Source organism: Haliaeetus albicilla, chromosome 4, assembly GCF_947461875.1.
Source record: "Haliaeetus albicilla chromosome 4, bHalAlb1.1, whole genome shotgun sequence".
In the NCBI taxonomy this organism is placed as follows: domain Eukaryota; kingdom Metazoa; phylum Chordata; class Aves; order Accipitriformes; family Accipitridae; genus Haliaeetus; species Haliaeetus albicilla.
Window position 1 is genome coordinate 18,323,004 of NC_091486.1, and position 16,418 is coordinate 18,339,421.

At 55.1% G+C, this 16,418-nt stretch overlaps 2 protein-coding genes across 5 annotated transcripts in view; one reads left to right on the forward strand and one right to left on the reverse strand.

Moving 5' to 3' along the window:
- The first annotated feature begins 485 nt into the window (after positions 1 to 485).
- VIL1 (villin 1) lies at positions 486 to 8,931 on the forward strand. The gene is made up of 20 exons (XM_069781128.1): positions 486 to 832; positions 3,128 to 3,229; positions 3,455 to 3,529; positions 3,667 to 3,863; positions 4,141 to 4,249; positions 4,554 to 4,664; positions 4,760 to 4,962; positions 5,472 to 5,550; positions 5,692 to 5,790; positions 5,886 to 6,039; positions 6,148 to 6,248; positions 6,374 to 6,511; positions 6,679 to 6,837; positions 6,924 to 7,103; positions 7,216 to 7,361; positions 7,483 to 7,627; positions 7,920 to 8,108; positions 8,263 to 8,331; positions 8,531 to 8,668; positions 8,752 to 8,931. The coding sequence occupies exons 1-20, from the start codon at positions 650 to 652 to the stop codon at positions 8,863 to 8,865; spliced, it is 2,691 nt and encodes an 896-aa protein (XP_069637229.1). The 5' UTR covers positions 486 to 649; the 3' UTR covers positions 8,866 to 8,931.
- Positions 8,932 to 9,560: 629 nt separating this feature from the next.
- USP37 (ubiquitin specific peptidase 37) overlaps positions 9,561 to 16,418 on the reverse strand; it is a 39,444-nt gene continuing 32,586 nt past the window's right edge. For all 4 annotated transcript variants that reach the window (XM_069781125.1, XM_009923158.2, XM_069781127.1 and 1 more), the window contains 4 exons: positions 15,852 to 15,967; positions 14,511 to 14,580; positions 13,996 to 14,134; positions 9,561 to 13,177 (listed from right to left, as the gene is read on the reverse strand). In XM_069781125.1, coding sequence (XP_069637226.1) covers positions 13,090 to 13,177; positions 13,996 to 14,134; positions 14,511 to 14,580; positions 15,852 to 15,967 — 413 coding nt within the window. In that variant the 3' untranslated portion in view covers positions 9,561 to 13,089. The remainder of the gene's footprint in view (positions 13,178 to 13,995; positions 14,135 to 14,510; positions 14,581 to 15,851; positions 15,968 to 16,418) is intronic.

A 16,418-nucleotide genomic window follows, 5' to 3' on the forward strand; every position in this document is an offset into this window, starting at 1 on the left:
GTGTGTGCACGCGTGGGCATGGGCACGGGCACATGCCACGTGCGTGTCGCTAGTGCGTGTCGCTAGTGGGTGTGCACAGTGGGGGGGTAGCGAGCCCCCGGGATCCCCTAAATCCCCCTGGGAAGGGGGGGATGCTGCAAGTCAGTGCTGGGGCAGCACCCTTGGGCTGCAGGGTGCCAAGGGGACACCCTCACAGTCCAGGGCAGCCTCCCCCCCCCCGGTTGTTCTGGCACCCCCATCCTAACCCCTTCCCCCTCCTCCTGGAAGAAGGACCCTGATGCCACGGGAATGGGTATCCTACCCCTCAACAAGGCGGGGGGGGGGGGGGGGGCTGAATTTACCGTGTGGGTTTTGCCCCCCAGCCTTGGGCCTTGGGGTGGGGGGGGTTGTGTCACAAGTGCTCCCTTCCTCAGTTTCCTCCAAATAAGGTGTCAGACCCCTCCACATAGACTGGGGGTCACTGGGGGGGACGGGACTTGTGACCCCTCCCCCGGGCAGCCTGCTGCCAACGTGCAGGCAGTGGGGTGCTGGGGGGGTGTCTCTTAGCTGCCCCCTCCGTGCCCTCATTGGCCCTGTGCCTCCCCTCATTAACGAAGTCTCTGTCCTCCCTGATGGCTGCACTAATTACTGAGTTCATTAGTGGCCCAGCATGTCCGGCTGGGGGGCCCGCGGAGGGGGCGAGCCCTCTGGGGCTGGCGTGGGGTCCCCCACCCCTGTGCCACACCAGCAGGCTCAGCCCTGGGACGCGGCCACCGAGCAGAGAGCAGCCAGCCGGGTGTCACACCCCACCCAAAACTCCGTTCCACACCTCTGCCGGAGGCTCTGCACCCAGGTAAGGGTCCCACGGGGGACGCTGGTGTAGGGTGCAGGGGGTGGGAGCTGGGTGGCATGGTTAGGAGGGTTTGGGGGTTTGCAGGGCCAGGGGAGTGGAGGGCAGCAGTAGAGCCCATCTCCGTGGCATCAGGGCACCCCCTTGTTTGTGGCTGACGCCCCCCTGGCCTGGTTCAGCCCATTGCCGTTACTTTGGGGATCCTTGGCGGGGGTGCAGGCAGGACTTGGGGCTCACTGCAGCCCAGGCCTGGCGCCAGGATGACGGCCGGGGTGCAGGATGCCTGTGGCACTCTTGGCCAGGGCTGCTGGCTCAGCAGGGCGGCCAAGATAAGGCTGCGGCAATCCTGCGGGGCTGGGGAAGAGATAAGAGCAGGACGGGGAGTCCAGGGGGCCTGCCTGCTGCTGCGAACCCCCCCCCCCCCCCCCAGCTTTATGTACCCCTTGGTCGTCCCCCCAAAACAACCTTCGGGGCTGGGAGCCTCTGGGCAGGACTCCAGACCCCTCTCCTCTCTGCCAACATCCAAGGGCATCATCAGGTACCACCCCTTGGGGCTGGGGTTTGGGGGCACGGGACAGGGCACAAGGCTTAGCCATGCCACCGCTCTATGCCCTGCCCTGTGCCCCCAAACCCCAGCACCATGCCCCATCCCTGCGCTCCCTTCCCATCCCCAAGGCAGGGACCGCAGAGATCTCCGATGTGGGGAGGGCAAAGCCCATTGAGTGGTGAGCAGGGATCTGGCCTCCAGCTGGAGAGTGGCACAGCCTGGGGACAGTCCCACGGGCAGGGAGGTGATGTGCCAGGTAGGGGGTGGGACACAAGGACACGTGGGGTGGGAAGATGATGCTGCATTACTGGTGGCACCAAAAACCCCATCACCACGAGACTGGGCGAGCGGAGGGCGGCAGCATAGCCCAGCCCTGTGGCATCAGCCTGTTGCTGTCGCTTTGGGGAAACTTTTGGGGGGGGGGCAGGCATCAAAAACCCCTCACCGTGGGCTCAGTGCCAAGGGCCAAGAGGGGAGCAGGCCTGGGAAGGGCAGCTGGTACTACAGCAGGGTGCCCACGGTTGCCCTGTGCTGTAATAGCACCTGGGGAGGGTGGGAGGGCAATCACCCCATCAGTAAGGGGGGGCTCTTCAGGTGCCGAGAAGCCTTGGAGGGCCGTGGGGACCTTGACTCCGGGCTGTTCCTGCCCTTTTATGGTGAACATAGGCTGGGACAGGAAGGGACAAAGGTCTCCTGGGTGCTGGCACCTGAGCACTTTGCCTAGGTACGCTCACCTGTGCCCAGCTCTGCAGGGAAGGTGAGGGGCTGGGGTGTGGGGCTGGAAGGCGGGCATGGTGGGGGACAGCACATCCTGCAGCCACCACCGCTCCTGGCACCAGGGTGGCCTGGGGACGGGGCTTGGGGATCCACCGGTGCCCCACCGCGGGGCTGCGCTGGAGGGATGTCACCCCCCTGGATCTGAGGGACGGGATTTGGGCACTTTCAGGGCAGCGCAGCAGGACAAGGCAGCGTTTTGCGGGGCTGGGGGAGCAGAGACCTCTCTGCTGGGCACCGCTGGCTGCCTGACCTCCCCGCCTGCTTGCCGGCGAGCACTGCTAGCTTGGCAGAGATGGCTGTGGGCAACTTCTGCAACTCTGGGGCTGAGCCCTGGCAAGCTCGGCACCTCTGTGGGGCCAGGCTGAGCCCTCCCTGGGGGGCATGGATCTGGCGGTGGGGTTGGGAGTTGGGGGGGGGGGGGCTGAAGCAGGCAGCGTGTGCTTGCACACATGTATGTGTGTGCGTGCACATGCGTGTGTGTGCAAGGCCACCAACGGTGGCCATGCCATGCTGTGCCATGTCATGCCAAGCTGAGCTGGGAGCAGGCTGAGCAGGGCCAGTTCCTGCTGGCGCTGGGGAGGAGCAGGCCGCTGCGCAGCGGTGTCACCCAGCTGTTGCTGCTGGGCTGGGGATGCCCTGTACAGCCCTACCCTGTGCCCAAGCACAGGGCAGGACACCGGGGCGCTCGGGGGACCCTGCTCCTGCCCACTGCGGACCCTGGCATGGAGCTGTGACAGCCCCTGTTAGCCACAGTGCCAGCCAGGCTGAGGGGGACGGCGGCCCCGCTTGTGTGCCTGCAGCCCTGGCACGGGGGTGTCGGGGGGTCCCCTCACTCCGTGCAGCTCCGGATGGGGGTTTATGGCCCAGCCAGTAGCAGACAATGCAAGACAGCAGATGGCACGGCAGGCTGGCTCCGTCCCAGCTCTTAATGGCACTGCCTGTCATTAACGAGGGTGTTGCCGATGCCCCGGCAGGTCCCCTTGCCTGCAGCACCCGTCACCATGGTGGAGCTCAGCACCAAAGTCAGCAGGATGCTCAACAAGACCACGCCGGGCCTCCAGATATGGCGAATCGAGGTGGGGACGGGGGTACAGCCTGGGCACCCGTTACCTAGACACCCATCACCAGGCTGTTTGGGGGGGCTGTGGGAGGGAAGATCCCCCCTCCGTGTCCTCAGTGCCTGGGTTCGAGGGTCTCAGTGTGGCACCCAGGGTTAAACCCACCCAGATTTTGGGGCTGGGGGCAGTGGGGTGGGGGGGTGGGGGGGTCCCCAACATCTGACATCTCCCTTCCTTCTGCAGAACATGGAGATGGTGCCAGTGCCCACCAAAAGCTACGGCAACTTCTACGAGGGGGATTGCTACATCCTGCTGTCGGTAGGGCAGCCTGGGGTCCCGCGAGGGACTGGGGATGGGCTCTGCCCCAGGGTGGGCTGGGGTGCAGGGAGGGATGTCCCTGGCCAGAGTGGCCTGGGGAGGCAGGGGCTCTTGTAGCGGGCATTGGTGTCCTGCAGACACGCAAGACTGGGAGCAGCTTCAGCTACAACATCCACTACTGGCTGGGCAAGGAGTCGAGCCAGGATGAGCAGGGGGCAGCCGCCATCTACACCACCCAGATAGATGACCACCTGGGCACGGTGGCCGTGCAGCACCGTGAGGTCCAGGGCCACGAGAGCGAGACCTTCCGCGCCTACTTCAAGAAGGGACTCATGTATGTCAGTGACCCCGGGGACCCACCACCACAGTGGGTAATGGTGGGGAGGGGTCCTCTGCATGCCTGCCCTGGGGACGTCCCCAGTGGGGATGGGGACAGCCCTGTCCCAGTGGGGTGGGGGAGGCAGGAGGATCTGGAGCTGGTCTCACTCCATCCATCATCCACATGGGTGGGTGGGTGTCCCCAAACACCTCCCTGCCCACAGAGGCGGGAGGGGGAGCCCACTGGAGCAAGAAGCGGGGCTCAGGGCTGACGCTGTGTCTGTTGCCCCCAGCTATAAGAAGGGTGGGGTGGCCTCAGGCTTGAAGCACGTGGACACGAACACCTACAACGTCCAGCGCCTGCTGCACGTGAAGGGCAAGAAGAATGTGGTGGCAAGCGAGGTGAGTTATGGGATGTGGGGGGACCCCAGCCACCAACCTCTGTGTAGAGATGCTCTTTGGGGTCAGGATCAGGCCAGAGCCCCCCCCAGACATAGCTGCCCTCAAACAGGGGACAGAGCGGGTGTGGGGCCATGACACCTTGCCTCGGGAGCAACCTCAGCCCAAAAAGCCCTTCTTGGGATAAGGAGGAGGAATACTGGCTAGATGCATCAGCACTGAGCCAGGACAGGCAGGGGCTGTGGCTCCAGGAGGACCCAGGCGTCCTGCTGCTTGACTGTCCCCCCCCAATCCCATCGTGCTGCAGGTGGAGATGAGCTGGAAAAGCTTCAACCAGGGGGATGTGTTCCTGCTGGACCTGGGCCAGCTCATCATCCAGTGGAACGGCCCTGAGAGCAACCGAAACGAGAGGCTGAAGGTATGGCTGGGGGGTCCCAGGGTCCCTCCCTGGAGGAAGGGGGTGACTGGCCACTCCCTCCCAGTCTGGGCTGACCCCTTCTTCCCCGGGTGCAGGCGATGACCCTGGCCAAGGACATCCGGGACCGGGAGCGTGGGGGCCGTGCCAAGGTGGGCATAGTGGACGGTGAGGACGAGGGTGCCTCGCCAGGGCTCATGCAGGTCCTCACGCACGTGCTGGGTGAGAAGAGGGACATCAAGGCAGCCACACCTGATGACAAAGTGGACCAGAAGCTCAAGTCTTCCCTCAAGCTCTACCAGTGAGTTGCTGCGGATGGGTCGCCTGCGGGGGCATCTCGCAGGGTGCTGGAGGGACCCAGCACCCATCTCTGCTATGTCCCACAACTCCCGTCCCCATGGACAGCCACCAAGAGGGGTCAAGGCCACCACAGGGGTGGGGACAGGTCCTTTGGATGCCATTGAAGCAAGGGGTCCCTGGTGCCAATAGGGTTGGTACCTGATGGAGAGATGGTCATGGAAGCATGACCTCTGAATACAGTGGCAATGTCCCTGGGTGGCCCCATCACATCTGACACCCCTTTGTCCCTCCTCATGGCCATGGGTGAGCTACATGGCAGGGCAAGCTGCAAACAAGGTTGCCACCATGGCAGGGCAAGAGGGTCCCTGGGTATCACCTCTGCCATGATCAGGTTGAGAAAAGGGATGGGCAGGGGACACCCCCACCCAACCATGCCACCCCAAGATGTGGATGGGGAGGGGTTTTTCCAGTCCCATTTCTAACCCCTCCTCCTCTCTTTTCCTCTGCTAGCCTCTCCAATGCCAGCGGGAACCTGGTGATACAGGAGGTGGCGATTCGACCCCTGACTCAAGACATGCTCCTGCATGAGGTGTGTTACCCATGGGATGCTGGGGGGTGCCCAATTTCCTTGGCAGGGCCAAGATGGCAAGGTGGCAAAGCTCACCAAATCAGCTTTTGAAGGGTTAAAGCTGCCCAAAGTCCTAATTTCTGCTGTTGTCCCCCCTCCAAGGACTGCTACATCCTTGATCAAGGAGGTCTAAAGATCTTTGTGTGGAAGGGCAAGAAAGCCAACAAGGAGGAGAAGCAGCAGGCGATGAACAGGGCACTGGTGGGTGCTGGGTTAGGGAACAGTTATGGGATAGCCTGGCTGTTCCCTGGGGTGCTGGGCACCCCATGCCCACGCTCTGGGTCCGAATCTCCCAGGGCTTCATCAAAGCCAAGAACTACCCAGCCAGCACCAGCGTGGAGTTGGAGAATGATGGGTCTGAGTCGACCATCTTCAGGCAGCTCTTCCAAAAATGGACTGTCCCCAACCAGACCAGCGGGTTGGGCAAGACCCACACCATGGGCAAAGTGGGTGAGTGTCTGCTTCTGACACTGCAGGACTCCTTGGATTGGGATGGGAGGGCTGTGGGGACCTCCACGGCTGGCGTGATGTGGGTCAGCCCTCTGCTCTTCCCCTCAGCCAAGGTGGAGCAGGTGAAGTTTGATGCCACCACGCTGTACGCCAAGCCCCAGCTGGCTGCCCAGCAGAAGATGGTGGATGACGGATCCGGGGAGGTGGAGGTAGGCTGGCCAGGGTAGAATGTGAGACCCTTTCGGGGCACCCCCTGGGCTGTACTGGGGGATGTCATGGTGTGCAGGGGGATGCACTAGCATGCACGGGCAGCAGCATGTCCCTGTCCCACCAGGTCTGGCGTGTGGAGAACAAGGAGCTGGTGCCTGTGGAGAAGAGGTGGCTGGGCCATTTCTATGGTGGGGACTGCTATCTGGTGCTCTACACCTATTTCGTAGGGCCCAAGGTGAACCGCATCATCTACCTCTGGCAGGTGAGACCCCCAGGTTACTGACCACAGGTGGGGGACAGGGGCAGCTCTCCAGACTGGGGGTGCTCTGCTCCTATGCATGACCCCATGGGAACGGCATGAGGGTTCCCTCTTCCCAAGAGGGAAAAGGGGGCTGTGGTGGGTGCTGAGCCCCGCTCTGCCCTGCCCAGGGCCGCGAAGCCAGCGCAGATGAGCTGGCCGCCTCTGCCTACCAAGCCGTCATCCTGGACCAGAAGTACAACAATGAGCCCGTGCAGGTCCGCGTCACCATGGGCAAGGAGCCGGCCCACCTGATGGCCATTTTCAAGGGCAAGATGGTGGTGTATGCGGTGAGCGCAGGGCTGCTGGGGGGTGGGGACTGGGCAGGCGGTTGAGCCTGTGGCACCAGTGGTGACCTCCTGTCCCCGTTCCCCAGGGTGGCACCTCGCGGGCGGGCAGCAAGGAGCCCACACCCTCCACCCGCCTCTTCCACGTGCATGGCACCAATGAGTACAACACCAAGGCCATCGAGGTGCCCGTCCGAGCCTCCTCTCTCAACTCCAATGACGTCTTCGTGCTCAAGACCCCCAGCTGCTGCTACCTCTGGTATGGGAAGGTGGGTACCACCGGGCACCAGGGTGGGTGCTGCCACCCCCAGGAGAAATGTCCCCATCTCTTCTTCCTCCTTGGCTGGGGCTGGTGATGGAGCAGCTGTGCTTGCTCGGCAGGGCTGCAGTGGAGATGAGCGTGAGATGGGCAAGATGGTGGCCGACATCATCTCCAAGACAGAGAAGCCAGTGATCGCAGAGGGACAGGAGCCACCTGAGTTCTGGCTGGCCCTGGGGGGCAAGTCCCAGTATGCCAACAACAAGAGGTACCAGCCCTGTGCCCAGGGGTCCCTTGTCCCTACCCAGCCTTGGGGTTAAGATGGGCCACCAGTCCCCAAGCAGGGTGAGCCCCATTCCTACCATGACTGCTGCATTGTCCCCCACCAGGCTGCAGCAGGAGAACCCCTCCGTGTCCCCCCGACTCTTTGAGTGCTCCAACAAGACAGGCACCTTCATGGCCACAGAGATCGTAGACTTCACCCAGGACGACCTGGAGGAGGATGATGTTTACCTGCTGGACACCTGGGACCAGGTGAGCTGGGGGGGCACGAGGTAGGGGGACACCTTTGATCCCACAAGCTGATGTCCCTGGAGGGGGTGGATGACCTGCAGCAGCCAGAGGTGGTAGGGTGGAAGGCTGGAAACTCCCATGTTCCTGGCCCCACGTTGTTTTTTTCCAGCCCCCTTGCTCCAGGGCATGGCTGAGGATGGACTCCTGGTGCCAGTCCCTGTGGACAGATCCTGCGTGCCCCCAACCATGGGTTGGGCACAGCCCCAGAGGGCCCCATCTCACCCCCATGGTGGACACGGTGACCTCGTTGCAGGTTTTCTTCTGGATTGGGAAAGGCGCCAATGAGTCAGAGAAGGAGGCAGCGGCAGTGATGGTGCAGGAGTACCTGTGGAGCCACCCCAGCGGGCGCGACCTCGACACCCCTATCATCGTGGTGAAGCAGGGCCATGAGCCCCCCACTTTCACTGGCTGGTTCCCGGCCTGGGACCCTCTCAACTGGGCTGTGAGTCATAGAGGGGACTGGAAAGACCGGGGGGGCCCTTCGCAGATGGGACCAGATGTGGATCTGGCCCCAGCCAGCATCTCCAGGGTGCGGGCAGGGGTTTGCCTGCTCCCTGCCCATGTTGAGGGGCTGAGCACTTTTGTCTCCTTCCCAGGACAAGAAATCCTACGAGGTGCTGAGAGCTGAGCTGGGGGATGAGAGCAGCCTCGGGCATCTCACCTCAGTAAGTAGCACAGGGACAGGGGTCAGCCTGGGGTGGGAGGGGGCACAGAAAGCCCCTCCGTCCCCTTGGCAGGTGCCATCAAGCGGCTGCAAGGACACGTCCTCTGGTGAGGGGACACCTGGAACCAGCCTGTTGCCTCCTCCGTTCCTGGGGCAGCCCTTGATGTGACCCTGTCTCTCGCTCCCCCCGCCCCATCCAGGTGCTCACATCCAGGCAAGAGGTCTTCACCAGCACCACCAGCCTCCTCCCCAACAAACAGGAGACCTTCCCCCTGGATGTGCTGGTAAACACCTCAGCCGAGGACCTGCCGCGGGGTGTGGATCCCAGCAGGAAGGAGGTGAGACGAGGCTGGGAGGCTGCTGGGGGGGGTACCGGGGAAGCCTCCCCCGCTTTACCTCAGCCTCATCTCTCTTCCCCCAGTACTACCTCTCCGACCAGGACTTCGAGGCTGTTTTTGGCATGAGCCACTCCGCCTTCAGCAAGCTGCCCTTGTGGAAACAACAAAAGCTCAAGAAGGACAAAGGACTCTTCTAGGGCAGGAGCCTGGGCACAGGGACAACCCCAGCTTGTTATTTTTATTAAATAAAATGGATTTGGAGAGCGGGGCTGTGTGTTTCCCCCCAACCCCTGGGCTCAGCCCAGGTGTGGGGCTTATTTGGCAAAGAGATGGCACAGGGGGACAGAGGTCTTGACCAGGCACTGAGGCAGTGCAGGGAAGGACCCTCAGCTCCTTTTCCCTGGGTCCTTCCTTTGCCCCCCCGCCCCCGTGCTCAGAGGTGATGCACAAGCTGCCCCCACCTTGGGCACCCCTAGGGAGCCAGGGCTCCCCCATCCCACCCCAGCAGCTGCAGCTCAGGGCTAAAGGTCTGGTATACAGCTGGAGCCGCTCCCTCCGTTATCACATGAACCTCAGTAAATACGTGCAGTACCAAAGGTAAAAGCAACAAGGCACAGGCTGAGGGGATGGCCCCTGTGTGGGGACAGACACCAGGGATCACCTTGTCCTTGCCCTGGGAGGGGAGGAGGGCATCTTCTTCCTGCTTTGGATCTGTTGGGGACCCAGAGAGGGGCTGGGGGTCCCCCAGAGGGGTGCTCTCTGCACATGCTGTTCCTGGGCGACTGAGCAAAGTCCCAACAGCAAATGCAGGGTGGAGGTGCAGTACCCACCATCTGCAGCGTTCAGCAGGCAGCAGCCCAGACGGTGTGGAAATATGATTCCCAAACCAAGAGAGGGTTAATAAAGAGGTTTTAATTTCACAAAAATCTATCTACACATCATTTAAAAAGGGGCGGAGGGAACCCAAGAGCAAAAACTGTAAAGAATAGAGAGGAACAGGTCTGCTAAAACACAGAGAAAAGTGCTGCTCCACATCAACAGTTTAAAGAACCAGAAAGTTGGGGTGCAGGCAGAAACCTGCAGCAGCCACCCCACGGCAGGCAAGGCTGGAGTCCAGCAGCAGAGCTACATGGACAGCACCTGCCAGGGGTCCCGCACCCTTTTCTCTCTCTTTGGCGGGAAATTACAGGGATAATTAGCTCAATTAAAAGGAAAACAAAGCAGATGAGTTATTCCCAGCCCCCAACCCCACTAAGCACGGTGATCCCCACATGCCCCCGTGCCACGGTGAACCGCAGCAGGAAGCGCGGGGCTGGCCATCAGCCCTTCCTCAGGATGAGAAGGAAGATGCACGGGTGATGGTTATCCACGCTGCAGCGAGCAGGAGGTGGAAGGCAATGCAATGGCCCCAGGCGTTGGAGAGCCCCCGCTCCTCCTCCTGCTCAGCTCCTCGCATTGGTCTCAGCCTGCCGCTCCGGTGGGGAAACCAGTCCTTGCTTTGCAAAGGCTCTTTGTTCAGCCCCACTGGCGAGGGCTCCCCAGGGACCTGTGCACACAAGCTCCAGTTCATTGACACGAGCAGTTTTGCACCTCTCAGAGTAGGGGAGTAAATCAAGACCAAATTATCGCAGTCAAACAACGAAGGGGCGAGAGAAACGGCAAGATGGGAGTTCCTTGTGTTTATATGCTGAATCACACTTGGACTAAACTAGGTTGATTCAGGAGCGGGTAAATGTTTAACCACAACTCTGTACATCTGAGGAAGAGCTTGCACGTGCTCAGGGACTGCAGCTGAACTTCTCCACCTACCTATCCCCCAGGATGGGTAGCCCCACCTGGAAGGGACAACCTTACTGAACAGTGTGAGCATCGGGAACGTTACAAGCTGGTGGGCAGCACGCCCCTCAGGGATTACACACCGTCTTCCCCCCCGCTGCTCTTGGACAGGGAGAAAGCTAGCTTCTGCAAGGAAGGGGCTCTGCAGACACTCCTGCCAGAGTGAAGGTGCAACTGAGCTGCCGCATGCCAAACAAAAAAGCTTAAATTAATTAACAGATGTCTGCACATTCTTAATGGCTAGAATAATAAGCAAGAACTTTTCATAAAACAAGGAACGCTGGTTTCAAGCATCAGCTTTCGCACCTTGATCCAAACAAAAACTGGTTTTAAACAAAAATTACTGCACTGAAAAGTCAGGCAATGTTTGCTTTTATTATAAATTAACTGGAGTGCAGCGCCTTGCAAAAACAACCTTGCCACCCAGAAAAGCAGAGCTGACTTCTGATACTACAGGAATACCGGTTATTTACAGCACTAGCATAGGATGCGCTTGGGGAATACAAATTTGCCCTGTGGTTGGAGCAGTCCCTTCATCACATTCGCAGGGGCGATCAGTTCAAAGGACAACTCCCATGTCACCGCCTCTTCCCGCTACCCAGAATTCTACCAAAATTAGTATCGACAATAAAAAAGTATAATGCTTTGTAATAAATTAACATATACACCCACATGGGCTGCATCTTACAAGATAAATGCTCTATCATGTTTACAACCAAACGTTCACTCCTAGCCCAGAAACCAGAAAGATGTCACCCTGACCAGGTCCACTGGGCTCATCCGACACGTGGACTGGAAGGTCAGTCAGTCTTTTCACCACACTGGGGTCCCCAAAATACTTGGTTTGGGGAGGACTACCGATGACTGTGGCTCACTGATGCGCACAGAGGTGAGAAGAGGCCACTGAGGTATCATCCCCCTGCCAGCCTGCTAGGATAAACTCCAGTGTGGAAGTGCCCATGAAAGAGGTGCCTGCTGTCTCCTAAATCGGTGGTTTTGTCTGCTTTGCTTCAGCTGATTTATTCCTGAGAAACTCCTAACAATAGTTTAAAAAACCCAGAAACTATCTCGACAGCAAAAGAAGGTGGGTTTTTTTGGTTGTGTGTTTTTTTTTTTTTTAAACAAGTCTTTCACCTCTAAAACTCAAGCTGCAAAAATCATAACTAGAGGCCAAAACAAGAGCAACTACTCTGCTTAACAGCAACAATTTCTCCGAAATAAGTAAATGCCAGCAAAACAAAACATCTGCCCTTGCTAAGTAAGTGCGAGGGTGCTGAAAAAGTGAAGTCACTAGGCTTATCCCCCCCCTGCTGAAACAAGCTATAAAAGGAGCATCATGTCTCTAAATCCAATAAAATGCAACACTTCTTCCTAACCGTATTCTGTTAATGCTGAACATGGGCTTTCTGAAAGCTTTCCACCTGGTTTAAGTTTCACAGTTTGAGCACTCTGCACTCCTCAGAAAGGAGAACAGAGGCATAGCTGCAGTAAAAACCCTCTTACCCTCGGATACGAGAAGACCAAAGCAAGACCATGGTTCCATCAAAGAGCAATTCAACTGCCAAGGGCTACCCTGCAGACCCTGCCTTTTCCCACCGTTTCTGATTCACGATGACACAGGCCTGCGCACAAAGGGTAACGCCAGAACACTCTTTCCCTCACAGAAGATGCAAAGTGGCTGTTGCTCACCTCCTGCTACTGTTCTCAGTCTGCTCCAGGTGTTCACCTACCCCCAGAGTTACATCAAAGCAGCCCTAAGCAATATAACTTCAGTGCAAAATACTGCACACCAAAGAGAGACCTCTCCTCTCCAAATCGTACTTAGGCAACAACCTTATGAAGAAAATGCAGTCAAATAATAGAACTTGTAAAATGAAAGAAATCACGTATATAATCTCAGGTCTAAAGGAGGATGACAGTGAATGGTGTAAAAAAATGACAGAGCTGCCACCAGGTATGCAATACATTCCACAGCACCAACAGTTTGTTTCCTGGAACTGTATGTAAATAGCAGAGCGCTTACAAACCCATGAAATTCAAAATGCGTCAGCTTGAGTGACTCCAAAACGCCTGTTAGCGAGATGACTGGCAAGAGCGTACTCAGTGATCTGGGTTTCCAGTGAATATTACTAACACAACACACGCCAGGTTACAGAATCTATTGCTTAAATTGCTCTTGGAGAGGAAAAAAAAAAAAAAAAAGCCAAGTGATATGTAAATCTTCGCCACTCACGTCTCATAGGTGAGTGGGCTTTTAAGTTGAGTCTCTTTTTGCACTTTTTTTTTTTTATATCAGTTTATGAGCAGCTGTAGTCTTGTGGCTTGATGCAACTCTTTAAGGCTCCATGCTGACAAAATTATTTGAGGAACAATAAAAACTTCACCACAGGAGGATCGCTCTGGGATGTCAAGGTTTAAACGCGTGGTTCAGGCCCAGGACTTGCACAGATGGTTCAACAAACCAAGCGTCCTGTATTTCTACCTTTTGTCTCTTGTTTTGGCCCTGAGCTGTTTGTTACTCCTGTGTGTCTGGCACAAGTTCAGAATCTTCCTTGTTCCTCAGGAGGAACAAGGTGTTTTACTCTTCACAGAGGCTGACGAACCGATCTTCCTACTTCCATGCTAAGTGGCTGTGCATTTTTTTCTGTTTCTAGTAACTCATCGAAGATATCCCTAGGACAGAGGGAAAGACCAACAGTGAAACTTATGTACAACAACAAACCGCTACATAAGACAGCCCCGAGGGAATCAGCAACTGGATTTAATCCACAAACTCAAGTGTCACAGATCCTGGCAGAGAAAGGTGTCTTATCTGGCATCTCTAAGCAAGGCTCCTTGAATCCCACAGCACTTTTTTTTCATTCATTATTACAATGAGTAAGGTCAGTGGCAAGCCTCAAAGAACAGTAACAATAGTGAAAATAACTCCTGGCTGGTAAAAGGATCAGAAGCAACACAGGACACAGTCTGTAGATGAAGTAACATCCTTTATTATAGCAACCAGTAAAGAGAGAAGGGGACAAACTGAGGCACAAAACCCCTTCTTCAGTTCTGTGTGCCTGAAAAGGTATCACTTCTACCTACAAACCCCCTCTTGCCCGTGTCCTGAGATGACCACGGCTGCAACAACACAACCGCTAGGAGCAGGGATAAGGGCATTTACAGATATCACAGCACTTAAGGGAAAAACCCAAGCTCCTTTATGATTCCTCGTGCAACGAATGCATAGCTGAGACACTGAATCCTCTTCTTAAAAGATGATTTAATGCATCTTGTTAAAACCCTATGTATTAGTGACATACAATTCCATGCCTCTGAACTTGGAGCACTTCAGTTTTGTCGTTCTTGCATATAATTCTGATTACGCTTTCTTCTGACAAATACATGGAGATACTTTACATCCCAGCAAAGAGGACTAGAGGAAGAAGAGAAGCCCTCTTCCTCATAAACAGCAGGTTACTACTAGCAGCAAAATTCCCCAAGACACCTACTTGTGCATGTAGAAGAAGATGTAGCCGCTTCGGTCTCTGTCACACTGAACAGTGGCCTCTAGAGTTCTAGACACTTCCAGGTCATTGTAGGTGAACCAGGACTGCTTCTTGATATCATAGACATCACTGATGTAATGACCTTAAAAACACAGAACGCACCTTTCTTTTCATGCTGCAGTTCAACCAGTAAGCTGGTTAGCTAGATACCTCAGCCCACAGACCTATGTCAGATTTAAATGCTAAAAGACCCTTAAGATCCTGCTCCCTCCATCATTCCTGGTCAGTGAGCTGGTAACAAGCACAAGCAATTCCATGGACCCCACAAGCACTACGTCATCCACATGCTGAGTGTTAGGCACCATGACATCCTCAACCTGCTCCCCCACCAGCAAGCCATGATGGAAGACTTGCTTTGCTGCCTGAAATCTTCTGCAAATAATCCTTCTACGGTAATTCTGTATTACAGATTTTTTAAGCTAGATAAGAGATGAAGAATAAAATGTGGTATCTTTTACCTGAAGATGATGTGCTTCCGATATGGCTGACGATGCTGATGAGACGATAGGAGTGGGGAAGCTCTCCTGTCTGGGGGGGGGGGGGGGGGGAAGTTCAATTAAAGCTTTTAGGCATTCACTTTTGTCCCCCAAAAGGACAAGATGATTTATACCCGAGATACCAGCTTTAGCTACTGTATTCAAAGCTGCAACCCAGTCAAGGATTACAGAAACAGACACCCTGTTTCAGACCAAACAAGCAGTCCTTCCAGAAGTGGGAAAAAGCCTCCCATCTTATTTAATCTTTCAGCAAGCCAATGAACATGCAAAGGAGCCACTCTGACCTCACAACAGATGCTGACACGAGCTTTACACTGCAAAGTCTTCTAAACAACTATTTCCTGAGTGACTTCCACTGATGTCAGAATTAATCCACCAAATAAATATAGACAAGCAAAAAAGGGAACACCATGCTTACTTCTGAAATATCAAAGAAATACCCTTGATAATGGTACACAGGTTTAACAACTAATACTGCATATGTAGCCCAGATTCTCTTGTCATGCACCCGTAATGTCAGCACACAATGCCCTCTTTGCATGCAGGAAACATGCTCTGTCTATTCACTGACAATAAAACTAAATGGTGGTAACTGGCTTTTGACAATTATTTTTTAATCCTCTCTGACCAGGAGATGTTACTGATAAGATTCACTGACAACACTATTAAAAATGTAACTTGTGGTTTAAGGGTAAGGTAATTGGTAAAGAATTGTAAGAAAATAAAAACTGCTCAAAGAAACTCCAATTATTTAACCTTTTCCACTCTACACAGTACTCCTCCCACTGAGGCAAGCAGGCAACTTTCACAACACTGCTGTGTGGAGTCTGAGTGTGCCAGCGGCTGGCAGCACAGCCTAGGTTACAGTTATGTTTCACCTAATGGGAGTAAGATCTCGCCACAACTTCCCAGTTCTGGTGGTGCAGGATCTAGAAGCCTATGGCACTGCAATTAAACTACCACGCTGGCAGAAGTCCTCTCTCTCTGTAAGTAAGAATTTCAGGCTCATTGCTTTAAATGCACTGGAACATTTCTGGTATAAAATTACTGTTTCCTTTTCACCATTACCCACATCTTAGAGAAACTCAGAGGGTGTCTGCAGCTGTTTTGTTTTAGTTTTTTTTGAAATTAAAATAACACAATAGGACAGTCTCTTAAGGATAGAAATTTTCTATCTTTTCACTTTTGAACATAAAAGACCTTTCTAGACTCTGCACTTGCTTTGTAAAACTACCTCCAACACTAAACTGATGGTAAAGAAGGGTGTATTTCTCAGTTGGCTTTTGCAATCATAGATCACACCTCAGCATTTCTTTTCAGCTCTTCTGCTTCAGCTTCTGAATACTCCATGTCAAGAACATCCTCATTCCCAGAGTCTTCATCAGAACCAACGCTGTCCAGGAGAGAGCTGTTGAACTCTAGATAGCATGGAAACAATGATATGGTGTGAGAAGCCATGGCACACACAGGAATTCACAACAGGTTGAGGTGTATCTACCCACATAAACAAGCACAATAAAATGCTAATGTTTCAAGCTTCCTTTCCAAGGAAAGCAGGAGATACTGGAATTTCCAAATAAAAACTCTCTCCCTTCCCCAACTTGTCAGAGCAATAGTTAAGAAAAGTATCTTGGACTACAGAATTAATTTTAGCATCATCTGTCTCATACTTCTACAAAAGGGCACTATGGCAATGACAGCTGGGTGATAAAAAGAGCCTTTAAACCCCCAATTCGCTCCAGAGCACCAGTGGTCTGCAGCCAGAACTGACGTTAAAAGAAGTACAGCCAGTCTGGTCAGTGAACTGTAAGTTTCTGCAACAAGAAGCTATGAATTACAGTTTTAACTGTAAGTTGCATTAACAAAGTG

Coding starts and splice junctions, on each gene's coding strand:
- VIL1 (XM_069781128.1), top strand. CDS start 650: ATGTCCGGCTGGGGGGCCCGCGGAGGGGGCGAGCCCTCTGGGGCTGGC. Junction 3,230..3,454: donor TCCAGATATGGCGAATCGAG/GTGGGGACGGGG, acceptor TTCCTTCTGCAG/AACATGGAGATGGTGCCAGT. Junction 6,838..6,923: donor GCAAGATGGTGGTGTATGCG/GTGAGCGCAGGG, acceptor CCCGTTCCCCAG/GGTGGCACCTCGCGGGCGGG.